The sequence below is a fragment of the Panthera onca genome, chromosome A3 (genome assembly GCF_046562875.1).
Source record: "Panthera onca isolate mPanOnc1 chromosome A3, mPanOnc1 haplotype 2, whole genome shotgun sequence".
In the NCBI taxonomy this organism is placed as follows: domain Eukaryota; kingdom Metazoa; phylum Chordata; class Mammalia; order Carnivora; family Felidae; genus Panthera; species Panthera onca.
Genome location: NC_138341.1, coordinates 139,479,807 through 139,506,239, shown reverse-complemented (window position 1 = coordinate 139,506,239; position 26,433 = coordinate 139,479,807). Strand labels below are relative to the sequence as shown.

The window sequence follows — 26,433 nt, the reverse complement described above, 5'->3', positions numbered from 1 at the left end:
TCTGAGGAGGCATTTTGTCTGTGACGTTTCCTTGTGATTGGCGTGAGGTTTTGCGTTTGGGGCTGGAACCACAGGAGGGGGCGGTGTCCCTTCCTGCGTGGCGCCCGGCGCCTGCTGTGCCTGGTCCCAAGGGCAGGAGAGGGCTCTCCACTGTAACTATCAGGCATCCCAGGGGAGACACTTGGAGACAATATGAATATCTGTTTCGGTTGTCACTGTCAAGGTTGCAAACATCATCCGTTTCCGAACTCGTCCCGCTGCATTTACTGGTTGGCGGAGCGGAGCAGAGTGTCGGAAGGTATGCTATGTTGGTAGCGGGGACCTGGGAGCCAGGAGGCTGCTGTAGGCGTCGACGCTTTCTGGGGCGGCTTGGGTTTGGAGCTGCAGCATTGGCTGATGGCTGGAGGTGGAGTGGGAGGAGGGGTCCAGGGCGCCCGGGCACCTGGGAGGTTGGGGTGCTCATTTCTTAAACCCGGGAGGCTTTTGGAGGAGCAGGGGAAAGTGTGGGCCTAGTGCAGTGTGACAGGCCTGCCTGACGTGCAGGGGAAGAGGCTGGGGCTTGCTGTGTGGGTCTGGGTTTTGGAGATGAAATTGGCACCATCGACATCTGGATGGTCTGCAGGGCCGGAAGGGGAGAGGCTGTCATCCCGGCATGTGAGTGACCAGAGAGGATGGTTACTTCGCAAGAGCCCACGATTCAGTACCCAATGTGGTGCCTTTCACACTCTGCCTTTGTATTTGCTTAAGGAATATGCGCACTGAATCCAAACTCCAATGTCCAAAAAAGTAAAGGAAAAACCTAAGTCTCCCTCCTCTCCTGGCCATGCAGTTTACTTCTGATTTCTGTAACTGACTTTTGAACTTTATATAGTTTTTAATTCTCTTCTTAAAAACCCAAGGTGCGTTGTGGTACACCTCAATTTTCTTCTCTAACAAAGTATCTTGGAAAAAACTGCATTTCACGACATTTGAGATGCCTCCTCTTTTATGGCCTCAGAGTAGTTGGTGGCACAAGGGACGGGATGCTGGTGATGACGCGCACCGGGGCGCCCTCGGCCACTGTGATTAGACAGGAGGCTGCCACAGACGCCGTGTGTAGACTTGGTTCTGCATACGTGCGTCCGTCAGCCTTTGGACGGATGTGTCCTGGCGCTTCTGGCCCGGTGCTGCCCGATTGCCACTGTGGTTCCAGTTCTGACACCCCCTCCCCGCCAGTGCCATGTCTGGGGACCTTGCTGATGGAGAGGTGGAAAATATTATATAGTTGGAACTTGCATTTCCTCAAAAGGAGGTTTCGTTACATTTAGAGCTCTTAGCTGTGATATGAAGTATAATTCTTTGTCAGTTTGTGTTTGGATGTTGACTCTTGTTTTCCCTTTTTTTTTTTGTGGTTGAATGTGTTAATGGTGCATTGGTAGATGGTTAACTACTGGTTCTCTGAGAAGGAAAAAAAAGCATTTGCTGATTTCCATGGCCGATTTCAAACCATCAACTAGAAGTCAATGAACCACGTGGGAGGAGACGGGAGCACCGGCTGCTTGGGTTGGTTTTCCTGAGAAAGGCCTTCCCACCACAAGACTACTAACAAATAAACACATTCTTCCTCGGCTTCTTCTAGTGACTTTATGGCTGTTTTTGTTGTTGTTGTTGTTGTTGTTGTTTTTCCTGTTTAAATCTTTGGTCCATTTGCTGTTTTATTTGTGGTGTAAGGTCTTGGGTAGAGAATCCCCCTGCCCTATTTTTGTTTCAAGATGCTAAGCAGTTGTCCTAACAGAATGGTTAGAAATCCAGCAGTTCTAACAGAACCTGGGTGGAGGGGAACCTCCTTTCCTGGGGACCCGACACACCGCCTTCCATCGTGTATGGAAGCCTGTGTGCAAGTCAGTCGTGTTCCCGACTCTGTTCTGCCGCCTTGAGCCGCTTGCCCGCTTGCACTCCCGGAATACACTCCTAGTGGCTTTACAGCATGTTTTCATGTCTGGTAGGGCTAGTATCCTCTTACTCGTTTTCAATTAATGTCTTCTCCACCCATTTATCTGATTACAGACGCTGAGGTTGTTTCCGTGTCTTGGCCATTGTGAACAGTGCTGCAGGGAGCACTTGAGTGCACATGGCTCTCGGAGACCCTCATTTCATTTCCTCCCGATTTATACCCAGAAATCACCGGATCAGACGGTAGTTCTATTTTTAATTTTTTGAGGAACCTCCATGCTGTTTTCCATCGCGGCTGCACCAGTTTACATTCCCACCAACAGTGCGCGGGGTTCCCTCCTCTCCACATGCTCACTAACCGACGCCTGTTATCTCTTGTCTTTTTGGTATTCGCCATCCCAACAGGTGTGAGGTGTCTCCTGGTGCTTTTGATCTGTGTTTTCCCTGACGGTGAGTGATGCTGAGCATCTTTTCATGTGTCTGGTGCTCATTTGTATGTCATCTTTGCAAAAATGTCTATTCAGGTCCTCTGCCCATTTTTAAATTTGATTATTTCTTTATTTTTGCTATTGAGTTGTATGTGCTGCTTACAAATTTTGGATATTAGCCGCTCATCGGATGTATGGTTTGTGGATATTTTTTGCATTCTGTACGTTGCCTTTTCAATGTGCTGATAGCGCCCTCGTGGAACAGAAGCTCTTTAGTCTGATGTGACCCCACTTGTGTGTTTAGTGCTCCCTGCCCGTGCTTTCAGGGTCATATCCAAGAAATCGTTGTCAAGACAAATATCAAGGATCTTTCTCCCTGTTTTCTTTTTCTAGTAATTTTGTGGTTTTAGGTCTTACATTTAAGTCTTTGATCCACTTTGAGTTATTTTTTGTGAGTGGTGTAAGATAGGGAACCAGTGTCATTCTTCTGCATGTGGACATCTGGTTTTCCCAGCACCATCTGGTGAAGAGACTGCGCCTATCCCCATTGTGTGTTCTTGGAACGCTTATAAAAAGTTAGTTGACCGTGTATGTGTGGGTTTACATGTGGGCTCTCTGTTCTGTTTCTCTGGCCCGTGTGCCTTATTTCTGCCAGTACCATACTGTTTTGATTACTATAGCTTTGTATTTAGAGCTTGAAATCAAGAAGTGTGATGCCTCCAGCTTTACTCTTTTTTCCCAGGGTTACTTTGGCTATTTGGGGTCTTCTGTGGTCCCAAATAAATTTTAGGATAGTTTTTTTCTATTTCTATGAAAAATGCCATTGAAATTTTGATTGGGATTACATCGGATCTGTAGATCGGTTTGGGTAGTATGGACATTTTCAGGACATCATTTCTTCGAATCCATGAGCATGGAATATCTTTCCATTTTTTGTGTGTGTCTTCTTCAATTTCTTTATCTGTGTCTTACTGTTTTCAGCATACAGGCCTTTCACCTCCTTCGTGAAATGTATTCCTAAATATTTCGTTATATTTGATGCTATTGTAAATGAGATTGCTTTATTTCTTGTTCAGATAGTTTGTTGTTAGTGTACAGAAATACAACTGATTTCTGTATGTTGATTTTGTATCCTGCAACTTCACTGAATTAATTTATTAGTGCTAGCAGTTTTTTTTAGTGGAGTCTTTCGGATTTTTTACATATAATATCATGTCATCTGCAAACAGATATGATTTTACTTCTTCCTTTCTGATATGGATGCCTTTTATCTCTCTTTCTTCTCTAATTGCTGTGCCTAGGACTTCCAGTGCTATGTTGGCTAGAAACGGTGACGGAAGGCATCCCTGTCTTGGTCCTGATCTTAGAAAAAAGGCTTTTAACTTTTCACCATTGAGTAGGATGTTAGCTGTGGGCTTGTCACATATGGTGTTCGTTATGCCAGGAACATTCCTCCCATTCCCGGTTTGTTGAGCATTTTTATCATGAAAGGATGCAGTGTTGTGTCACATGCAGAGAAGCATCTACTGAGACGACCATACGATTTTTATCCTTCCTTCTGTGAATGTGATGTATCGCTTTTGTTGATTTGCTGATGTTGAACCATCTTGCGTCCCAGGGATAAATCCCGCTTGGTCATGGTGGATGATCCTTTTAATGTGCTGTTGAGTTTGGATTGCTGATATTTTGGTGAGAATGTCTGCATCTATGTTCATCAGGACAATTGGTCTTTGATTTTCTTTCATTGTGGTATCCATCCGGCTTTGGTACCAGGGTGAGTGTGGGCTTGTAACATGAGTTTGGGACTCTTTCCCTTCTTCAGTTTTTGTGACTCCTTCTTTGGCATAATCCTCCCTCCTCTTCTTGCTTGTTTGTGTTACGCTTTCCTTAATGAGTTAAAACGAGCACGTCCACCCCTGATTCTTCCTTGTATGTTTACTGAGATGGTATTAAATCCATACATAAGTTTAGGAAGGATTAATGTCTTTATGCGATGTTAAGTCCCTCATCCAAGAATGTGGTATTCTGGTCCAGTTTCTATGGTGTCTGTTGGGAACGTTTCAGTTTTCCTGCATATTTCTTGTTAAGCTCATCCCTGGGCCTTTTGTTGCCATTGCTTATGGGATATCTCCTCTATTTTGTCCTCTGACTTGACGCTTGTGTATCTCAAGTCTTCTGGCGTGATTGCTAATGGTGCAGCCGGCCGACTTCCTGACTGGCCGCTCCCAACACGACGCTGACCTTGGCTCCATAGAGGTGGGTTTCACTGAGGAACAATATCGCTGTATCGGGTCCCCATTGCTGTGTGAGGAATCACCCCCAGACCTCGTGACCTAAAACAACATTAAACGTCGGTTAGCTCATGGCTGGAAGTGGCTTAGCCGGTGGCTCACGCGTGGGGGCTCTCACGAGGCTGCACTCACCGGGAGGGTCTCCTCGCAGGGTGACTCACACACGTTCCCAACTACCGGTCCGGGTTGGGCGGGAGGCCTCCGTCCTTCTTGGCATGGGACTCTCCACAGGCCGCTGCCTGAGTGCCCCCCCGCCGTGGAGGCTGGCTTCCCCCACAGTCGGCCCGAGAGCGGGGAGGAAGCACCGTGTACTGTGACGCGGCCTCAGTCGTCACACTGCTGCCATGGTTTAGCTCTCTTCATTGTTCAAGGAGACTCTACAGGGATATGAATCCAGGAAGCAAGGGTCCTTGGGGTCACGTCAGGTAATGGTGGGGGGATCGGGTGCTTTGCTAGCTGCTAGCTGCTGAACCTCAGCCAGTGACCACGGCGCCTGTTTCCTCAAGGGAGACCTGTCTCCCTCAAGGGAAAGTTGCGGGGTCAAATGCGATTAAGCTGCAAAATTCTCCTGACGCTTCCCGCGTCTAGAAGGGGGAAGCCCTCCCTCGGTCCTGGTGCTGGCATGGGCCAAACACGTCCTGAGTATTTTAAGGGGCTGGAGAGAACTCCAGAGTCATCGCCAGGTAAGAAGGCAGGTCCCCTCTAACCTAGACTGGATGGAGCCCTTTAGGAAAGGGTCACTGCCCCAGCCCTCAGCCCTCTCCCTGCAGGTGCGCTGTGGCTCAGGTCTCTGCTGCCGGGGTCAGTCAGCGGCCACCCACCCGGGGTTCTTGGGACCACCTTCCCCCTTTGCTCTGATTTCTCGTTTTCTGGTTTTCTCCACCCGCCCGCCCGCTCCCCGCCCCAGGGGACGGCTTGCCAACCTCGGAGGATCCCATCCTCCCCGAGCCCCAGGCGGCGCGCGGGTGGGCGGGTCTGTGCGCTCCGGACACCGGGACGCGAGGCGGGGGTCGCAGCCGCTCCGGGGCCTCACCGGGGGCGGGGAGACGAGCTGTCACTTGAGGGCGGTGCCGGGGGCGGGGTGGGGGGCGGTGAGGTAATTTCCGCGATGGGGCGTCAGCGCTTTGAGTCACCCTGGGGGCAGAATCGAAAGTGATCGCTTGGCGGGGCGGGATCGGTGCACCGGGCTGCGGGGAAGACAGGATCGCGGAGGGTGAGCGGGGGGCCGGGAGGGTGAACAGGGGGCTGGGGGCCGGGCCTGGGGTTTCCCCCGCCAGGTGGCGGCTGCCCAGTGCCCTCCAGGCTCCGGCTTTTGTGGGATCCCCGTGCGAGAGGGAGAGGAGGGGAGGCCGCACCCCGCCCGAGGGGGTGCTGGGGTGGTGAGGTGGTGGGGGGACCCAGAAGCTACCTCTGAGCCCCCAGCCCCGAGAAGCCGCGACACTGGCCGCCTGGGGAGGGGCCGTGATCTCTGGACCCCAAGTCCGGACCCCTTTAGGTCCTCCTATTTCTGAATATCCACCTGGCTCTGGGTTCTCACCCTGGTCCCTCTGGAGGTGGACGCAAGACTCACTTTGGAGTGGGGTGGGTTCTCCCGCTCAAGGCTGGGGCTGCAATCATTTCCTTTTAAAACGTCTTTGTGTTGTCCTCAAAGTTTCCTGTGAAAGTTCTAGATCCTGGGCATCCCTGTTTCCTCTGGGAGGAAAATGTGCCGTCCTGTCCTGTCCTGTCTGGCAGGGCCGGCCTCTGAAAGGTTCCGCCTGCCTCCGCCCCTGCCCCCACGGGGAGGAGCCCAGTCTCCCCTCGTAGGCAGGTGCAGGGTGCACCATCTCACAGAACAGGGAGGTGCTGTGTTCAGATGAGTCAGTGCTCCAGGAGCGAGCGTTTCAATACAAGGGCCCTAGCGGGAGGCTGCCGGGGAGCCCCAAGCCTCCAGGGGCCTCCAGAGCCTCTGCCAGCCTGCAGGGCTCCTGTCGCCGGGGCAACCTCCCTCCCACTGGCCAGCCAGCTGGCTCCTTTTGAGCAGGGCCCAGAGACCTTTCAGCAGGGGAGGGGTCTTGGTTGGGTCAAGGTCAATGGGGCCCAGCTCCTTGGACCTACCAGCCCTCTCCTCCCATCTGGGGGACGGGGTTCTCCCTGCTTCTGTTTCCTCTGCCCCTGCCTGACCGAGAGGCAGAGTGTGTCTGAGCCCCCACCTGGGCGCATGTGGACCTCCTGGCCTCGGGACCCGACCTTGCTCCCTGCTGCTCCCGTTCCAGACTCCTCCTCGTGAGCGAACAGCCCCAGACCGCCGGCTGAACCCGTGAGCCTCGGACGCCACCCCACAGAGCCAGGCCGGAGATGGCGTCCCCAGGGCCCGGCCCACCACCCAGCAGCTCGGCGGCCGCCAAGGAGCTGTCCCTGGCCAGGCTGTGCGCCCAGCTGGACCTGTGTCTGGGCTGCTCCCGGTGCACTCAGCGGCTCAACGAGAGCACCTACCTCCTGCGCAGGGTAGAGCACAGCTGTCGCCACGAGGTCCTGCTGGCCCGCTTCAAGCGAGCCACCAAGAAGCACGTCTGGCGCAAGGTGGACCGCCGGCCCAGCTTCCCGCGGCCTGCCCGCTACGAAGTGTGCCGCTACTACAGCCCGGGGCTGGGCTGCCGGCGCCACCACCACCAGTGCACGTTTGCCCGGAGCCCGGAGGAGGCGCTGGTCTGGACCTTCGAGCGCGAGCACGACGTCCGGCGCCTGTGGCTCAAGTGCGAGCTGCAGGGCAGCGGGGCCCAGGGCGACCCGCGCAGCCCGGCCGACGCCATCCGTGCCGAGTACGGCGGCCGCTTCCAGCTGCTCTGTGCCCACTGCTTCCAAGGCTGCCCGCCACGCCTCTGCCCCGTGGACCCCCAGGGGCGGTGCCCCCAGCACGGAGCCTGCCCTTCGCTCCTGAGCCACGTGAGCACCGAGGGCCGCCGCAGGCAGCAGGTCGTGGAGGTGCGGCCGCAGCCCCAGTACGGCCAGCCCCTGGCCTACTGCAGGTTCGTGGGGCGCGGGCGGCCCTGCCGGCACGGGGCGGCCCGCTGCCAGTACGCACACAGCGCCGTGGAGATGGCCGTGTGGGAGGCAGAGCAGCTGGACGGGCTCCAGAGGCGGGACCTGCTCTCGACCCCCGGCCCCGGCGGGGAGGAGCACACGGCTCCCCACCGCCAGCCCCCCGGAGCCAAGCTGTACTGCCGCGCCTGCCTGGTCACCTGCTGCTCCCAGGAGGCCTTTGAGAACCACTGCTCCTCCCTGGAGCACGCGTGGATGGTGGCCTTGGACCCGGCCGTGCCCTGGAAACACCGCAGCCCGCCTGCCGGGCTCTCCGAGTTTGAGCTCTGCCCGAAGTAAGGAGCGTGCGGTAGAGGACGAACCCGCCTTTGACAGAAACCGGGGGGTTCCTGTCCCCTCTGTGTTCCCTACCCGCTGACCCCCACCCCGGCCTCTGAGGCGTGGCTAAGGCGGGTCCATTCAGGCCTCTTCTCGTGGGCACGGGATGGAGGAGGTCCCCGTTCCTCCCCCAGCCCTGCCCCCAGGTGCCCCTCCCCCACCTCCAGGCCAGGATCTGGCGGCCAGGGCTCACACCCCTCTGCTTGCCGACCTCCCCTTCCCCAGATCCGACCTCTGTGAGTACGGGGACATCTGCACCAAGGCGCATTCGGACGAGGAGCTGCAGGAGTGGATCCAGCGGGCACAGAACGTGGAGCTGCGGGAGCAGGCCGCGTGGCAGGAGGGGCTGGTGCCTTACCAGGCGCGGCTGCTAGCCGAGTACCAGCACAGCAGCAGTGAGGTCCTCGTGGTAAGTGGGGCCTCGTGAGCGGGTGGGGCTCGTTGGGGCCAGAACGACCTGCCCACAGCCGGGCTTCTCCGTGCAGCTGGCCGGGGCCGTGGACGGCGTGTTCATCACCTGCAGCCAGCCCTTGGTGCATCAGGCCCACGAGAAGAAAACGCAGCACAGCTGGATGTTCGACGTCCGCTCTGAGGTGAGGGGTCGGGGTTTGGGGTCTGAGCTGCCGCCTCGGACATCTCGCCCGTGTCTGTGATCCGGAGCACGAGCCTCAGCCGCTTGGGCCGAGCCCCGTGAGGGTTTTTTGGTGGGCTGTCCGGCACAGAGAACGAGGACCGGGCCGGTTACCACCTGCGCCCTGAGCCTCCTGTGCTGCACCGTTACCTTGCTCGGCGTCCGTGGGGGCCGCCTGGGCCAGCTCGGTGACCCACTTGCAGAGGCGAACCCCGAGGATCGGACGGGCCGAGCACCCCTCTGGGAGCACAGCAGGGTGGACTCTGGTCTCTGACCCCTGGGTGGGGTCCAGGGGCCACCTTGCCATCGAGTCCCTCCCCCAGGAGCCCCTGCTGCACGTGGCGCTGCTCAAGCAGGAGCTGGGAGCAGACTTCTCGCTGGTGGCGCCCTGCCTCCCGCCGGGCCGGCTCTACGCACGGGGCGAGCGCTTCCGCGTGCCGGCGGCCTCGCCGGCCAGGTTCCAGGTGGAGGTGCGCGTGCAGAGCACCTCCTTCGGCTCCTTCGAGCAGTGGGTGGTCTTCGACTTTGGCCGCAGGCCGGCGCTGCTGCGGAAGCTGGTGCTGCGGCTGGGCCAGGCGCAGGGCCCGGGGCTCCCGGGGGAGCCGGCACGCGGCTGCACCGAGGAGCTGCAGCGCTGGCACGGCGGCAGCCGCCACGTGGTGCCTGGCGTGGAGCGGACCGCCGAGCAGGTGGCCCTGCTGGCCAAGTACAAGGTGCCTGACCTGGCCCTCGACTTCAGCCCCGGCGGCCTGGCCCCAGGTCCCATCTCCTGCACCAACTACCGGCAGAGGATGCACCAGTTTCTCTATGAGGAGGAAGCCGTTCGGCAGGAGCTGGTGGCCAAGTGAGTGTGGGCCGGCGGGCGGGCGGGCGGGCGGTGGCGCCGGGGCGTCGGCCGCAGAGCCGTGGCCCCGGCCGGCTGACCCCTGTCCTGCCCGCCAGGCTGAACTTCCGGGGCCCGGTGCCCCTGAGGACAGTACTGGAGACGCCGGCCCTGGGCATGGTCTTCCCGCCGCCGGGGGCCCTCTACGCCGAGGTGCCCACGCCCTCCCCTCTGACGCCAGACACAGACCAGGGCTTTCTGCTGAGCCGGGCGGTCCGCACCGCCCTGGTGGCTCCCGTGCCCGCCCCTGACGACACGGTGTTCGAAGCGCGGCTGGAGGCCCAGGCCGGCTCGGAGAGGGCGCTGTGGCTGCTGCTGCCGGCCCGCTGCTGCGCGGCCCTGGGTCTGCAGCCCGACACCAGCCCCGTCCTGGAGGTGCAGTTCCAGGCCGACCCGCTGACCTTCCGCTTCTGGCACCAGGCGGTGGACGCGCTGCCTGAGGAGCGCCTGGTGCTGCCCCACCTGCCGGCCTGTGAGCTGCCGCGCCCCCTGCCCGCCCTGCCCGTGCTGCGCGGCAACCAGAAGCAGAAGTTGGCGGTGGCGTTCATCGCGGGCAGCAGCCCCAGGGGCGTGCGGCCCGTCGCCCCGCTGCTGCTCTACGGCCCTTTCGGCACCGGCAAGACCTACACGCTGGCCGTGGCCTCCCTGGAGGTCATCCGGCAGCCGCACACCAAGGTGCTCATCTGCACGCACACCAACAGGTGAGCCCGGAGCCTCCCCTGGGACCTGCCCGCCACCTGCTTCCTGGGCTGGGGCGAGGGCACCGCTGTGGGGGTGTCGCTGCAGGAGAAGGGGAGCCCGGGTTCTCAGGTTCCCTGGAGGTCCGGGCAGCTGGTTCCAGAGGAGAGCTGCCGGGATTGCCTGGCGGAGCTTCCTCCTCTGGCTGCTCTGCGCATGCTGGGGGGAGGGGGGCGGGGGGGGGGGAGCACGGTGCAGCCCTTGGGCTGCGTCAGGGTCACTCCGATCCCTGGGACTCTCCCTGATAGCTGACTGGTCCTGGGCCGAAAGGGACAGGGGACGTTTGTGCTTCAGGCCCAGCACAGGGTGCCCCGGGGGTCAGGGTCTGCTGTTTGGGGGAGGGGCGGGTGCCTCCACAAAGGCCCCGAGCCAGAGAGAGCAGCGGGTAGGGGGTCCGGCATGGCCCACCTGGCACTTCCCCGGGGAGAGGGGGGCTCTGCTGTGGTCTTTCAGAGAAACACAGACTCTTGTCTCAGCTGTGATTGTCTCCCGCGGTCAGTATGGTTTTCTTAGCTCCCAACACTTCCTGCTGCTTGGGCAGAGCCCTCCCCCCCACCACTCCTCCCGGGGTGGGCCTGGGGGTCCCTGGGTCTCTGAGATGCCCCAGAGCTGTGACGCGTCCCCAGGACGCGCTGGCCTCAGGGCCCCTTCCAGCCACGCCCAACCTTACTGCTCACCCACTGACAGCCAACTGGGAGCTGAGCTCAGGGCCAGCCGCAGCCTCTGGCCACCCTGGGCTGCCTCGGGCAGTGGCCCGGCTGTTCCCTTCTCTGCCTCTCTGCACGGCCAGCTCTTTCACCCCCCCCCCCCCCCCCGCCAGGAAGCCCTCCCTGACCACGTAGACCCTCTGTGCCGTTGCCGTCTCCCCTCGTCCGGCTCTGACCTTCCCTGTCTCTCTGTCTGTCTGTCCCCTCCACTGACGTTTACGCTCCGTGGGGGCAGGACACAGGTCTGTCTGCCTCTCTTGAATTCCTGGCATCCGGGCTGGGCTGGGCTCACTGTAGGTGTCTTAGCGGACGGCAGCTGAGGCCCCGTGGGCCCTTGTCCCCTCAGTGCGGCCGACATCTACATCGAGGAGCATTTCCATGGCCACGTCAGCAGCGGCCACCCTGAGGCCACCCCGCTGCGGGTGATGTACACGGACCGCCCGCCCAGCCAGACGGACGCGGCCACGCTGCGGTACTGCTGCCTGACGGAGGACGGCCGGGCCTTCCGCCTCCCAACGCGGGCGGAGCTGGAGAGGCACCGCATCGTCATCACCACCACCTCCCAGGCCCGCGAGCTCAGGGTGCCTGCCGGCTTCTTCTCGCACATCCTCATCGACGAGGCCGCCCAGATGCTGGAGTGCGAGGCCCTCACCCCGCTGCGCTACGCCACGCCCCGCACCCGCGTGGTGCTGGCCGGCGACCACATGCAGGTCGCGCCCAAGCTCTTCAGCGTGGCCCCGGCCCAGGCGGCCGGGCACACGCTGCTGTACCGCCTCTTCCAGCACTACCAGCAGGAGGCGCACGAGGTGGCCCGGCGCAGCCGCGTCATCTTCCACCAGAACTACCGCAGCACCGAGGCCATCCTCAGCTTCGTCTCGCGTCACTTCTACGTGGCCAAGGGCAGCCCCATCCACGCCAGTGGCAAGGTTCCTCGCCACCCCCAGCACTACCCGCTCGCGTTCTGCCACGTGGCGGGCAACCCTGAGCGTGACGTGTCAAGGACGTCCTGGCTCAACACAGCCGAGATTGCCCAGGTCATCGCCAAGGTGCAGGAGATCTATGCCTCCTGGCCCCACTGCTGGGGCCGCCGGGAGCAGAGGCACATCTGTGTGGTGTCCCACGGCGCCCAGGTAAGCCCCGGCCACCGGGACAGCCCCCCTTCCCCACTCCCGTCGGAGCAGCTCAGAGGAGGGGGGGGGTCCCTGTGTGGTCTGGGGGACCCGCGCGCCCCCGCCCCGGTGGGCCTTCTCAGCCTCTGCGAGGGTGGCCGTGGACTTAATCTTCCAGACACCATGTGATTGGTGCCAGGGCCGGGCGGCTCGAGGGCACCAGGGTGCGGGGGCCAGTGTCCCACCCTTGCCGGGGACCCTCACGGCACACAGAGCGCTCACCCGGGCCTGCTGCTCCGGCCGTGTGTCTCCAGGTGAGCGCGCTAAGGCAGGAGCTGAGGAAGAGGGACTTGGGCCAGGTGTCCGTGGGCAGCTTCGAGGTCCTGCCAGGTGGGTGCTGGGTGCTGGGTGCTGGGGGCGGGGCGGGCAGGTCGGGGGCCCCCCTCGAGCCCGGCCCGGCCTGACGGCACCCCCTCGCAGGGCGCGAGTTCCGGGTGGTGGTGCTGAGCACCGTGCACAGCCCGCACAGCCTGCGGAGCCCCGAGGCCCCTGCCCTGGGCTTCTTCACGGACGCCCGCGTGCTCAACACCGTCATGACCCGCGCCCAGTCCCAGCTGGTGGCTGTGGGGGACGCCGTGGCCCTCTGCTCCTTCGGGGCCTGCAGCAAGTTGTGGAAGAGCTTCATCTGTGAGTGTGTGAAACATCGCAGCGTCTGCCCCGAGGGCCTGTCGCTGGGGCACATCGAGCAGGCCGTGGTCCACAGGCGGCACTGGGCCCTCGGAGCGGAGCCAATGCTGGCAGCTGTGGCGCAGGGCACTGTCCCCCAGGAGGGGGCAGCCGAGGGCCCAGCTACAGCGCGCACAGCCGTGGAAAAGGTGCAGCCAGGGGCGGTGGCCAAAGGCGGTACCTTCCTGTCCGGGACCACGGCGGCGGGAGACACGGCCACACAGGCGGCAGAGGCTGGGGATACGGCGTCGGGGTCTGCGGCCGGGGGGCGCCCAGCAGCGGGGGACACGGAGGTGGAGGACACGACATCAGCAGAGAGCTCAGCGAGGGGCGACGTGGCCCCCGGGGATGCGGGAGCAGGATGCATGGCCACGGAAGGCAGGGACCCCGAGGACCCTGAGGACTCCGAGTCCGACTTCTGGCCTGACAGCGAGCTCAACGCCGATGACTCCATCCTGCAGGAGCTCCTGGACGAAGGCCGGAACGTGGCGGTGACCGTCCGGGAAGATGGGCTTCTGGACACCGTGGCCAGGTCCGAGTCCCCGCACCAGGCCTGGGGGTACACGAACCTGCCGCGGGCCAAGCTGCGGAAACTTCTCCGCTCGCAGCCCGAGCTGTACCGCCACTGTGCCTTCGTGCAGGAGACCTTTGAGCGGGCAACGGCCGTCCCGCTGGACGGCGTGGACCCCGGCCCCATCCAGGTCAGGGGCCGCTTGCGCTGTGGGATGGCCTTCAGCGGGGACGAGGTGCTGGTGGAGGTCCTGGGCGGAGACAGAGGCGCCTCGGGGAGGCCGCAGGGCCGCGTGGTGGGCGTGCTGAAGAGGAAGCACCGGGAGCTGGCGTTCGTGTGCCGCATGGACGAGTGGGACCCCCGCATCATGACCCCCATCGACGGCTCCGTGACGAAGATCTTCGTGGCCGAGCTGAAAGACCCCCTGCGGGTGCCCATCCACCGCGTCCTGCACGGCCGCGTGCAGCGCGTGGGGCACGAGCGGCTCACCGCCGAGGCGCGGAGCAGCCGGTTCTTCCGCGTGCGCATCGTCCTGTGGCGGCAGCGTTTCTACTACCCGCTGGGCATCGTCCTAGAGGTGCTGCCTGAGGCCAGCACCTGGGAGCGGGGCCTCCGCGTCCTGGACCTGGAGCACGGCCTGGGGGAGCCCCCGCCGGAGCCGGCCTCCGCCTGCAGGGCCTCGAAGAAGCACCGGGCACCCGGCCGCCGGGAGGACTGCCGCGGCTTCCTGACCTTCACCGTGGACCCCCAGGGCGCCCGCTGCCTGGACGACGCCCTCAGCGTCCGAGATCTGGGCCCCAGGTACGAGGTGGCCGTGCACATCGCTGACGTGGCCAGCTCTGTCCCCAGGGACGGGGCCCTGGACGTGGAGGCCCGCAGGCGGGGCACCGCGTTCTACGCCCCCGACCGGGAGCCGGTGCCCATGCTGCCCGACGGCCTCTGCCGGGATGTGCTCAGCCTCCTGCCGGGCCAGGACCGCTTGGCCATCTCCCTCTTCCTCACCGTTGAGAAGGGCAGCGACCAGCTCAAAAGCCTGCGCTTCGCGCCCTCCGTGATCCGCTCTGACCGCCAGCTGTCGTACGAGGAGGCCGAGCGCGCGATCAAGAGGCACCCGGGTGCGGGCCGGGAGCTGCCGGCCCGGCTGGACTCCGTGGACGCCTGCGTCGCGGCCGCGTGCCACCTGTCCCGGGTGCTGCGCCGGCACCGCCTGCGGACGGACTCCCACTACGAGCAGCCGACCGAGGACTGCGCGCTGGGCTTCCGTGCGGCCCACGTCATGGTCAAAGAGTACATGATCCAGTTCAACAGCCTGGTGGCCGAGCTCCTGGTGAGCAGCGAGCGCACGCGGACGGTCACGCCGCTGCGCTGGCAGCCCGCGCCCAGCGACCGCCAGCTCGCGGCGCTGCGCGAGAAGCACGGACAGCTGGTGCCCCTGTCGCTGCACCTCCGCCACCACCTGGGGGGCTGCGGTCCCCCCCCGCCGCGGCTCTACCTCCTGGCCTCCCTGTGGAGGCACGTCCAGCTCGCAGCCCGCGCCCACGACGGTGACCGCCTGGCGGACCTCGTCACCACGGACGACGTGCACCCGCCTCTGGCGCCCGTGGGCCTCGACCTCCGCAAGGCCCTGGGCCGCTCCGTGTTCGGCCGCTCCCGCGAGGGCGGCCGGCCGGTGGCCGGCCACTACGCGCTGCAGGTGGACTGCTACACGTGGGCCACCTCCCCCATCCGCAGGTACCTGGACGTGGTGCTGCAGCGGCTGATCCTGCTGGCGCTGGGCCATGGCGGCTCCGCCTACTCCGCCCGGGACATTGGCGGCCTGTGCCACGAGTTCAGCTACCGGCACGGGCGCGCCCAGAGCTACCAGCGCCGGGCCCGGAGCCTGCACCTGGCGGTACAGCTCAAGACCCAGTCGCGCAGCAAGCTGGGCTTCGCGGTGGACGTGGAGGCGGGCGCCCGCTGCTTCAAGCTGCTCTTCCCAGCCAACCGCGAGACCCTGCCCGACCCCTGCCCTATCTTCTACCGCGCCCTGCAGCTGGCCGAGCACCCCTGCTGCCTGGCGAGGCGGCCGGGCCTGCGGCTTTCGTGGCGGCGCCGCGTCTACTCGGTGCAGGAGGGCAGGCCGTGCTCCCCGCCGCCCGGCACCCTGCTGGACCCGCACACCTGGCCTGTGGACGCCGACCTGTGGCAACAGCTGCTGCGGCTGGTGGAGGAGCAGCGGTGGCCCCAGGCGGCCGCCCTGGTGCAGGAGCGAGGTGCGGCGGAGCCCCAGCGGCGGGAGCTGGGGCGGGTGCGGCGGAGCCACTGTGGCCACTTTGTGGAGGTGGCCCGGGAGCTGGGCGCGGGGGACACGCTGCAGGTGCAGCTCGGCGCCAGCCTGCAGCGCGGGTTCCTGGCACCGACCCTGCAGCTGTGGACTGTGGCCCCTGGCCTCACCCTCTGCCTGGAGCACGTGGAGAGGCCAGGCGACTGCTTCTCGGGCCAGATGCCCCAGGCGGGGCGGGACCGGTGTTCGGACGTGGGCGAGCACTGCCGCGTGTGGGGGCCCTTCTGCTCCCTGGAGGCGGCCACCAGCGCGGTCTCGGAGAATGACTCGGTCACGCTGCAGCACGTGCGCATATCCTGGGAGCGCACGTCGCAGGGGCGGCTGCGGGGCGCCTTCTGCCTGGAAACCTCCTTCCTCAGCGAGCACTGTATCGACCTCAGCTTCAGGCACTGCTACCTGTGCGTCCGGCTCGAGGGGCTGCCGGCTGGGCCCGGTGCTGGACCCGGCCAGCCTCCCCCGGCCGCCCCGTCCTCCGGGCCCAGCAGCCTCGGGCCCTTCCTGAGCATCGACCCCGACACGTACACGTGGGTGGCCCACGGGCTGACAGAAGACTGGGACCTGAGAGACAGCCAGGCGGACCGGCAGGAGATCCCCAAGCAGGTGCACTTCTCCATCCAGCACATGGCCATGGAGAAGGTTCCAGAAGAGGTGCTGAGGCCTGGCACCCCATTCACCGTCGAGGTGCTGCCCAAGCAGCTTCCTGACATGTGAGTGGCCTCCACAGGGAGAGGCCGGTGGGTGGGGTGGGTGGGGAACACTCTGGGTTCCCTCGGCTGGTAGGGCGTAGCTGGTGGGGCTGCGGCCCCTCCCCAGGGGGAGTCCCGTGGAGGTTCCGGTGTCCACCCTCATTGCCACCTGCCCCCAGCCGCAAGGAAGAAGCCGTGTGTGGGCTGAAGGACGCGTCCCCGCTGGTCATCAGCATTGCCCTGGGCCAGCCCATCCCTCCGCACTGCCAGCAGACCCTCTGCCGGGGTAGGTCCCTCCGGCTTCCCCCATGTCCCTTCGTCGTGCCTGAGCCCTGCCCTGGGCCCCTGCTCAGGGAGGCCTGGCCCTTCTTTAGGGACCTACGGCAGGCTCCTGGAGAAACAGGCGTTCGACCTCCCCGGAGGCCGCCACACGCTGAACCCCAGCCAGAATGGGGCCATCAGGGAGGCTCTGAAGAAGCAGTTCACTGTGATCCAGGGCCCTCCAGGTGGGGCTCACGCTGGGGGAGGTGCTGCTTCCGGCTGCCCGGGGCGGGCCCGGGGGACCCTGTTCATGGTGCCCTCTGCCCGCAGGCGCAGGGAAGACGGTGGTGGGCTTCCACATTGTGTTCTGGTTTCACAAGTCAAACGAGGAGCAGGTGGGGGCCTGTGCCCCGCCCAGTGAGGAGAAGCAGCCGGGGGGCCCCTGCATCTTGTACTGTGGCCCCTCTAACAAGTCGGTGGACGTCCTGGCAGGTGCGCTGGGCTGGTGGTGTGGGGGCTCTGCCTGGGGGTGCTGGCCCCGGGGAACGGTCCCTCATGCCCCGCTGCCCCCAGGACTGCTCCTGAGCAGGAGAACGGAGCTGAAGCCCCTTCGAGTGTACAGTGAGCAGGCAGAGGCTGCGGACTTCCCGATGCCGGGTGTGGGCGGCAGGCGTCTGCCCAAGAAGAGCCCTCGGGAGGGCAGTCCCAACCCGATGCTCAGGTGCGGTCTCTCCGCTGTCTGCCTGTGGGTGGAGGCAAAAGGCCCCACCGTCCTGTCTCGGACAGGGGTTAACGCGGGGCTTCACGGATGTCCCCCCGCACCCCAGGAGCATCACCCTGCACCACAGGATCCGGCAGGCTTCCAACCCCTACGCACCAGACATCAGGGCGCTTGACGCCCGGCTGCAGAAAGGGGAGATCTTTTCCAAGGAGGATCTCAGCTGGTAAGCAGTTAGGGGCGTGGAGTCTGTCCTCTGCCGTGGAGGTGGCAGAGGGAGGGGGGAGGGGGAAACGGTGTCCCCGGATGACCACACGGTGACCGCACGCAGGTACAGGAATGTCCTGGGGAAGGCACGGAAGTTCGAGCTGGACCGGCACACAGTCATCCTGTGCACGTGCTCATGTGCGGCCCTGGCCGGCCTCAAGAAGCTCAACGTCCGGCAGATCCTTATCGACGAGGCCGGCATGGCCACGGAGCCTGAGACCCTCATCCCGCTGGTGAAGTTCTCGAAGGCTGAGAAGGTGAGTGAGGTGGGCGGGGAGCCGGAAGCCCCAGGCAGCCGTCCCTGGCGTGGTCTTTCGCCTAAGAGGGCAGCACCGCAGGCATGGCCGAGTGGCCGCGGCCACGGAGCCGGGTACCTCTGGGTCTGGGGGGTGTCAGGACCACACCTGCCTGTCCCTCCAGGTGGTTCTTCTCGGGGACCACAAGCAGCTGCGGCCTGTGGTCAAGAACGAGCAGCTGCAAAATCTGGGGCTGGACCGGTCTCTCTTCGAGAGGTATCACACGGAGGCCTACATGTTGGACATACAGTACCGCATGGTAAGCCCGTCCCAGCCTCTGCCCCTCCCGCCCAAGATGTGACCCGAGGCCAGGGGTGCCACGGGTGCTGCTGCCCACACCCCTACCTCCTGTGTCCACCCTGGCCTGGTCCTGGGGCCACAGCAGGCCCCCCCGAGACCCCGGCCCTCGGCCCCAGGACAGCTGGACGGGGGACCTGCTCTGGCTTATGCCCTGCCTTGCAGCACGAGGGCATCTGTACCTTCCCGTCCATGGAGTTCTACAATGGGAAGCTGAAGACCTGGCAGGGCCTGAGGCGGCCACCCAGCATCCTAGGCCACATTGACAAGGAGAGCTGCCCTGTCATTTTTGGCCACGTGCAAGGCCATGAACAGAGCCTCCTGGTGTCCACAGACGAAGGGAATGAAAACTCCAAGGCCAACCTGGAGGAGGTAACAGAGGTGGTGAGTGTCAGTGAGGACTTTCCTGCTGCCCCTTGGTCACGGAGGGCTTCCTGGAGGAGGAGGCAGAGGAACCGAGGCAACAGGTGAGGCTCCGGTGCCCAGGGTTAGCTTCGACAACACCCTCTTGGTCCCTCAGGTCCGCATTGCCAAACAGATGACCCTGGGCAGGACAGTGGACCCCAAGGACATCGCAGTTCTCACTCCCTACAACGCTCAGGCTGCGGAGATCAGCAAGAGCCTCCTGCGGGAGGGTGTCGCTGGAGTGACTGTGTGCTCCATCTCCAAGAGCCAGGGTGAGGGTGGCTCTGGGGCAGGGGGCACGTGGGCCAGCGGGTCACGAGGGAGGATGCAAGCAGCATGGTCAGCGGCAGCTGACAGGGGCCTCAGCATGCCTGCCCAACTGCGCAGGAAGCGAGTGGCGCTACGTGCTGGTGAGCACGGTCCGCACGTGCCAGGAAAGTGACCTGGACCAGCGGCCGACTAAGAGCTGGCTTAAGAAGTTCCTGGGCTTTGTTGTGGACCCCAACCAAGTGAACGTGGCCATCACCCGGGCCCAAGAGGGGCTCTGCCTCATCGGTGGGACAGCTTGGCTGGCGGAGGGCTGGGGCGGGGCTCCTCCCTGGGGGTGTGGCTGCTTGGCTGGGGGTGGGGAGGGCGGGGGCGGGGCTCCTCCCTGGGGGCGTGGCTGCTTGGCTGAGGCGAGAGGGCTGGGGCGGGGCTCCTCCCTGCGGGAGTGGCTGCTTGGCTGGGGATGCGGAGGGCTGGGGCGGGGCTCCTCCTGGGGGCGTGGCTTCTTGGGCGAGGTGGGGGGGGGGCGGGGCGGGGGCGGGGCTCCTCCCTGGGGTGGGGGTGGTGGCTGCTTGGCTGGGGGAGGGGAGGACTGGGGCGGGACCGGGGTCTACCATGGACTCGTCTCCCCTCTCCCCACCGCTGCAGGAGACCACCGCCTCCTGCGTTGTTGCCCTCTCTGGCGTAGATTCCTGGACTTCTGCGAGGCCCAGCGGAGCCTTGTGCCCGCCAACCAGGTGCGAGTTCGGAAGAGGCCAGCCGTGTCTCCCTGAAGAGCCCTCTCCACCTGCCCACCGCTCTCAAGCTGCCAGGACTTGGAGGAAAAGACCGTGCCCTCTTCTGAGGGTTCCCTAGTCAGGCACCACTCAGGAGCATCCCGTGTGCCTTCGGTGGGCACTGTGGCCACCCCGCCTATCGGACTGGGTTTCTGAGGCCAACTTCTGAGCAATAATCTCCTTCTGGAGTCTTGGCCTCTCCCCAGGGCAGAGAGCAGGCCAGGCCCCACCATGCCGATGTGCTGTGCGCCTGCACTGGGGAGGAAGAATCCCTCTCTCCCTGCTGAGCCTTGCAGCTGGAAATCTGGTGACAGGGGACATCTCAGGGGTCAGGGGCTCGGGGAGGTCCTCTGGACCTTCTGGTGTTACTAGGAAGGCTTGGGGTCAGAAGGAAATCCTGCTGGGGCTACTTTTTGGTCTTTGAACACCATCCCTGAGACACTGGGCGCTGGCTGTGGAGCTCAGCTTTTCCTTTTTTCCCTTTCTCACTTCTTTCTTTTCTTTCTTTCTTCCTTCCTTTCCTCTCTTTCTTTCCTTTCTTTCTTCTTTCTTTCCCTTTCTTTTTTTCTTTTTCTTTCCTTTCTTCCTTCCTTCCTTTCTTTCCTTCCTTCCTTCCTTCTTTCCTTTCTTTCCTTTCTTTATTCTTTTTTCTTTTTCCTTCCTTCCTTCCTTCCTTCTTTCCTTTCTTTCTTTCCTTTCTTTATTCTTTTTTCTTTTTCCTTCCTTCCTTCCTTCCTTCCTTCCTTCCTTCCTTCCATCCTTCCTTTCCTTCTTTCTCTCTCTCTTTCTTTAAAGTAAGCTCCATGCCTAATGTGGGGCTTGAACTCATGACCCTGAGAGTAAGAGTTGCCTGTTTTACCGAGTCAGCCAGGTGCCCCTATTTTCTATTTTTAAATAAACCAAAAACCAGTGTCTTTATTACTGGAACAAGGTCCTTCGCCCAAACGTAGGGCCAAGAGGCCTCCCTGGAAGAGAGGGCCTTTTCTCTGTCATCACTGCCCCACCTGACTGGGGCCCACAGCCCTGTGTCCTCTCAGGAGGAAGGGCAGAGCAGAACCAGATGCCCGCACGGCCCCGCCTATACTGGGCGGTACCCCTGTGGTGTGTGGGTGGGGCTGGGACTGAGCGCCCCGGGATGGGCAGCCTTGTGCCTTCACCCTGAGCTTTCCTCCCCTTTACAACCTCAAGCCTGCTCCTGCTTCAGGGCCTTCAGGACAACCTGTGCTGCGAGTCTGTCTTTGCAAGGTTGAGGACCTTCACCTGCCTCTCAGGGTGTATTTATATCCTGCTTTTTCTGGAAACCTCTTGCCTCAATATCAGCCCTCACCTCAGGCCACCCCAGACCCCAGCACCGCCCCCCCCCCCACTTCCACGGTCCCCACGGCCTGAGGGTTTGCTGCAAACAAGCCGCTTACTCTAGGAGGGGTGTGCCCTCTCTGTGGCCTTACTGAACCCTCGGCTGGCGGGGGAGGGGCAGGGGGGAGGATGTCTCTGCGTTCCGCGCTTTCTACAAATCCAATGTCTACATTCCAATTTTTATATCTTTTCTTTGGCTCTGTGTTATATGATTGAATAATAATTTTATTACAAAGACCACTCTGAAAGTTCTCCCTTCTGGGTGTTTGAGGTTTTACCGGGGGGCAAGGAGGGGTGGCCCCTCCTCTTGGGTCACAGGGTGGCTACCCAGTCTGTCAAGAGTTAGGAGCCAGATGCCGGACAAGCGAGCTCAGAGAAGCTGGCGTCGCCACGTCACAGCTCTCGGCCTGCCGGGAGGGTGGGGGGTGGGGGTGGGGTGAGGGGGTGGCGTCTATGCCAGAACGGAGGAGGCTGGGGCGGGGGGCGGCTGACTTGGTGAGGGTGGGCTACAGCCCCAAGCTGTGTCCAGGGAATTGGGGCAGGGCCTGCCTACTGAACTCTGACCCCGAGCAGGGCTGGCTTCACAGTCCAAGTCCAGAGTCCCTGTGGCTGCCAGTCCTGCTGGAGTCCTGCGTGGTCCAGGCTCTGACCCTGGACCAACGCCCACTCGCTCCAGGCCAACTTGAGCTACTCAGGACTCGGCATGCTTGTGGCCGAGCCCCCAGAGCCACAGCACCAGCTGTGCGGAGGAAGGCATGCCAGGGCCCTGGCCTCCCTAGATGCCAGCATGGGTCTTGGCAGGGATTGGAAGTCACAGAGAATCAAAGAGAAAAGGAGTCTCTAAGGCCCGTGTGTTCACTGTGGGACTGCAGAGGGGCCACGCGGCCTTACCTGGAAGAGCAGCCATCCAGGCTCAGAGAAGTTTTCCTGGCTGGTGAAAAGCAGTTGAAAGGAGGATGGACAGGGGCCCCGAGGCAGGAAGTCAGAACCTCTCAGCCTGGAGTCAGGGAGGGCTTCACAGAGGAGGGGTCGTTGACGACCCGAGGGCACGGGCAGCTGCGCCCAGAGGCAGCGCTCGCGAGCCCGGTGGCTGGTGGAGGGTCAGCCTCGTCCCAAGAAGAGTCGTGGTTTCGAGTTAGGGGCGATCTTGTTCGAGGCAGCGAACCCAGCGAGCCCGAGCTCAGAAAAAGCGCCTGGCCCTGTGTGCGGCCGTTCAAAGACTCGGGAACCCCAGGCCGGCGCGGTGCGGTCGTCTCAGAGCGGGGACCTGAGTGGGGCCGGCCTCTGTGTAGCTGCCTTCCTTGGTGAGGGCTGGAGGCACCCCCCACCCCAGCCCGCCTCCTTCTCGGTGGGACGGTGTGACCCCGCACAAACCCTGATCTCTGATCCCTGCCCCGTCCGCTCTACCCTGTGCCCTGCCTCACCACCCGCCATTTGCTAGGAGCACCCTGGCTCTGCCCGGAACACCCTCCAGCCCCCCACCCCCCGGAAGCCTTGGGATGACCAGACCCTGAGGAACATCCAGGAGTGTCCGCCCCATAGCCACATGATGTCACAGAGTGTGTGACAGTCTGACTTGAGCCCCTGGATGATGTGGGCCAGCACACCCATGCCTCAGCAGCACACAGTGGGTCAGCAACTGCGGACGCCTGGGAGGACCCACCCTACCTCTCAGAGAGCATGGCCTATGGCTGGGGGGCAGGTCCTGGGGCCTTTCCGGCCCAGTTGGGGGCCTGCTCTGTCCAAACCTGCCTCTGTCCAAACCACTTCTCTGCCAGTGGGGGAGAGAGTCCCTCCTCCTGGTCACCCTGCCCTATGTTCTCAGAGGGCCCACTGTCCTAGTGACCACCACGGCACGCGGGCGGGCAGCTCATGAGATGTCAGCGTCCCGACAGTCCCCCTCGGCCGTGACTCGTGGCGCTGGCCACCCTGGCCCCAGGCCCAGCCAAGCTGCGGCAGGAGCCAGACGCATTCGCCCGCCCCAAGCAGTGACCGGGAGGGAACGAGCTGTTGGCCACACTGGCGGTCAGATGGCCACACTGGTGGTCAGATGACCACACCGGAGGGCGAGGACAGACCATCGAGGCAACGATCTCACGGTTCGTGATTTCCAGCCCCACACTGGGCTCCGTGCTGACAGTGTGGAGCCTACTTGGGATTCTCCTTCCCTCTCTCTGCCTCCCCGCTCTCAAAATAAATAAAACTTAACATATATTTTACAATAAAATAAAATAAAATGTCCTCTTGGCCTTGGTGCCAACTCCAGTGAAGCTGGGAGCAGTAGTATGGGGCATGGCTGCCCCCATCGAGATTACTGTACCCCCTGGAGACGGGCCAAGGACACAGGAAAGGACGGGCAGAGCCGGGCTGTTGTGACAGAGCGGGAAGGAGAGATGTGGGAGCGGCTGGGCCCACGCGACAAAGCCCCGGAGAAGCTCTCCTTCACTGGCGGTGGTAGCCATTCGCTGGGGCGATGCTCCTTTCTCCAGGGGTCGGCTCTCCTGGAAGGTCCAGCCCCGGGCCCGACCCGGGAAAGGGGGCTGGAGCCTGGGGGGCCTGGGGCTGGAGGGGAGGCTGGCCGGAGTCCGAAGAAGCACTCACACGGCTGCCGCTGCCTCTAAAACGTAAGCAGGTTTGCTTCTTTAATGGTGTGTGTGTGTGTGTGTGTGTGTGCGTGTGTGTGTTTATACTCCTCTTCACTAGTGGATAAATATTAGAAAATCATCTCTCGGAAAGCGCGGTCAGGGGCGGGCCTGCCTTGCCCGGCCGACTGGGGGTGGGCCCTTTGGGGGGCCCCGGCCTGGTCTGCAGCGTGAGGCTGTCCCGCCAGGGCTCGTACACCAGCGTGTAGCTCTCGGCTCTCTTGACGGTGAACTTGTAGGAGCGGTTGGGCATCAGGTTGTGGATGTCGAAGGTGCAGGCGGCCACGGGGATGATGCCACACTGCGTGCACTCCTGCTGTGTCCGCGGGTCCAGCAGCTTGAAGCGGAGCTCAAACTGCTCCGGCGCCACCGGCTGGATGGTGGCAAACCACCGCAGGCTGACCCAGTCCTGGTGGGCCACCGACTCCTTCCGGTCGAACACGACGGGCATCTTGGTGCTCAGCATGAGCCGGATGTGCGGGATCTTGGCGGCACCGACGTCGGGCACCAGGCGGTGCTTCATGTGCAGGCGCCCGGGCACCGTCATGGCCAGGAAGCTGTCCGTGACGGCCGCCAGGTCCGCCAGCCTGCGCTCCACCAGCCCCCAGCCCGCCAGGAAGGGCTGCGGGTCGGGTGAGCCCAGCAGGGCGCCCAGCTCGGCGCGGCCGCGGTCCAGCTGCTCCAGCAGGTCCGTGAGCAGGAGGAGCTGGATCTTGGTCTGGGCCGCGCCCACCTTCTTCATGCGCTGGAACTTCCAGGGGTCGATGAGCTGGAACGTGGCGGTGGGCAGCAGCAGCGGGTTCTGGTCGCCCGGGGCCAGGTGCTTGGGGAGGATCTCGATGTAGTAGGAGCATTTCTTGAGCAGCTCCGTGCGGGCGTGGTGGCGCCTGAGCAGGTGGGGGCTCAGGTCGGAGGTCAGGAAGCCGCGCAGGGCGGTGCGGCGCTCCATGTAGGTCCTCCAGACCTCCGGTTCCAGCAGCCGCGCATCGTCAGCCTCCTCCGCCTCCTCCCGGTCCAGGAAGGACGGGGGACTGTCCAGCTTCGTCTCGTTCGGGCCCAGGCCCGTCACCTGGAAGCTCATTGTCTGGGAGCAGGGGCGGAGGGCGGGGTGTGAGCTGAACGCAGTTGGCCTCCGCCACCCGCCCAGGGGCTCGCTCAGGGCAGCGTTTGTGTGTGGGGGTGACTTCGGGCCCACTGCCCTCCCTGCGGGGCCCCCTGTCCTCCCCTGGGCCGGGAGGAGGGGAGCTTGCGGGGAGAGCACGGCCCTCTGCAAAGAGGCCGATGGAGGGCCAGGCCGGCAGGCTGCAGGCGGGCATAAAGTTGGACACCGAGGGGCCGGCGCTCCACCGACGGTCAGTCGTGATGGCACAGGGAGGAGCTGACACAGTGAGCTCCGGGGCAGAAACCCCAGCCCACTGAGCAGCTGCGTGGCCTGGCCAAGGTCTCAGTTGCTCGTCTGCGGGGGTGAAGATGCTCCCTCGGGACAGTGGAGGGGCCGCGGTGTGATCCTGTGCGCGCCGCACCAGACTCCCCCTTGGGGACACCACTGGCCTGGACACCTTCCGTGCCCGGCTGCAGGTGCAGAGCACAGCGCCAGGGCTCACCCGGAGACAAGGCCAGTTGGTGGCTGGAGCCAGCGAGGGTGGCAGGGTGGCCCCAGCCTCGGCTCTGAGGGACAATCGCGCCGGCTCCTAGTTACCAAGTCCACGCCCTCTACCTTTGACGAGCTCACTGCACGCAAAACCCCTCAGAGTGGTGAGTCCCCTGACCTCATCTCACAGATGGGACCCCCGAGGCTGCAACGCTTCGGAGTTTGCTCTCAGTTCAGAGTTTGACCCCAGCCGTCAACTCCAGAGCCTGATTCTCCTTCTGTGCTACTCCTGCCTGGGTTCCCACCTCCGGGGGGGGGGCCGTGGAGGGGCCGGTGCAGCTGTCCTTCCAGGACCGGGACACAAGGATTGGCCCTGCACGCTGGGGCTCTTTGGAGAAGGTGCCAGCGACCTGGCTGGCGTCCCGGGTCCCGGCCACCCCCAGGGCAGTGAGATAGCCGCTGGGTCAGCACCACGTGGGAGACCTCAGGTTGTCCCAAGGGTTGGATGAACTATGAAGAAAGCTCACAGGTTGAGTGACCTGCCCAAGGCCACACCTGCCAAGTGGCAGTGAGGTCGGGACCCAAGTCTGCCTCCCTCCCCAGAGGCCACCTTCCAGGGGCGCAGAAATGAGAGCAGGCCCTGGGCACCGCCAGAAAGGTACTGGGATGCAGCGAAGCGTGCCTCTAGCAATCCCAGCCCGAGTCCTGTTGGCCCCTGGGTCTGACCACCGGTTCAGGGATGCCTCCCAGGCTGTCAGTCGGAAAAGCGCCGCGGGGCTGCTTGTGAGTTCCGGGGAAGGGGCCGCTCTGCGCCCGGGGCCGGGCGCCCAGACCTACACCCTCCCGGGCCTTCCAGAAGCCCCCAGACACCTCCCCCGTCGCCTCCCCCAGCAACCTGCCCGCCTCCCCGGCCCGCGCCCAGCCTCTTGGCGCGCCCACTTGCCCTGCCTCCCGGAGCGGAGAGAACCACGCGGCTGACTGTGCGCCCAGCGCGCACCTCCGAGGCCCGCGGGTTGCCATGGGGACCGCGGGCCTTTGTGACGCCCCGCCCGTCTCACAGGGTGGAGCGGGAGCCCAGGGCCCAGGGATGCGGTGAGACGTCGCCGGAGGGGGGCGGGGGCGGGGGCGGGGCGCTCTCTGGTCTCAACACCCAGACAGGAGCCGCTGGTGTCAGCCTCCGGTCCCGCCCCCCA

General features: G+C 63.3%; 2 protein-coding genes across 7 annotated transcripts; one reads left to right on the top strand and one right to left on the bottom strand.

The window, feature by feature from the left end:
* On the top strand, positions 1–21,259 carry HELZ2 (helicase with zinc finger 2). 5 transcript variants are annotated; one of them, XM_060622283.3, is made up of 20 exons: positions 1–298; positions 6,907–8,007; positions 8,276–8,459; positions 8,536–8,643; positions 9,005–9,525; positions 9,624–10,265; positions 11,356–12,139; positions 12,433–12,508; positions 12,599–16,385; positions 16,544–16,650; positions 16,739–16,870; positions 16,956–17,117; positions 17,199–17,346; positions 17,453–17,569; positions 17,675–17,867; positions 18,031–18,165; positions 18,369–18,587; positions 18,724–18,880; positions 18,996–19,163; positions 19,524–21,259. In XM_060622283.3, exons 2-20 carry the CDS (start codon positions 6,989–6,991, stop codon positions 19,646–19,648), a joined length of 8,784 nt encoding a protein of 2,927 aa, XP_060478266.3. In that variant the 5' UTR covers positions 1–298; positions 6,907–6,988; the 3' UTR covers positions 19,649–21,259. The 5 variants fall into 5 exon arrangements, 4 of the variants coding, with proteins under 4 accessions (XP_060478266.3, XP_060478254.3, XP_081651532.1 ...); XM_060622271.3 differs by lacking the exon at positions 1–298 and adding an exon at positions 5,745–5,864; XM_060622279.3 differs by lacking the exon at positions 1–298 and adding an exon at positions 5,775–5,884.
* A 2,360-nt stretch (positions 21,260–23,619) lies between these two features.
* On the bottom strand, positions 23,620–26,260 carry FNDC11 (fibronectin type III domain containing 11). Of its 2 annotated transcripts, none has more exons than XM_060622250.3 (2): positions 26,184–26,260; positions 23,620–24,733 (listed from the first exon to the last, which is right to left on the bottom strand). In XM_060622250.3, the coding sequence occupies exon 2, from the start codon at positions 24,728–24,730 to the stop codon at positions 23,729–23,731; it is 1,002 nt and encodes a 333-aa protein (XP_060478233.2). In that variant the 5' UTR covers positions 24,731–24,733; positions 26,184–26,260; the 3' UTR covers positions 23,620–23,728. The 2 variants fall into 2 exon arrangements, with proteins under 2 accessions (XP_060478233.2, XP_060478241.2); XM_060622258.3 differs by lacking the exon at positions 26,184–26,260 and adding an exon at positions 25,254–26,176.
* Positions 26,261–26,433: the final 173 nt, after the last annotated feature.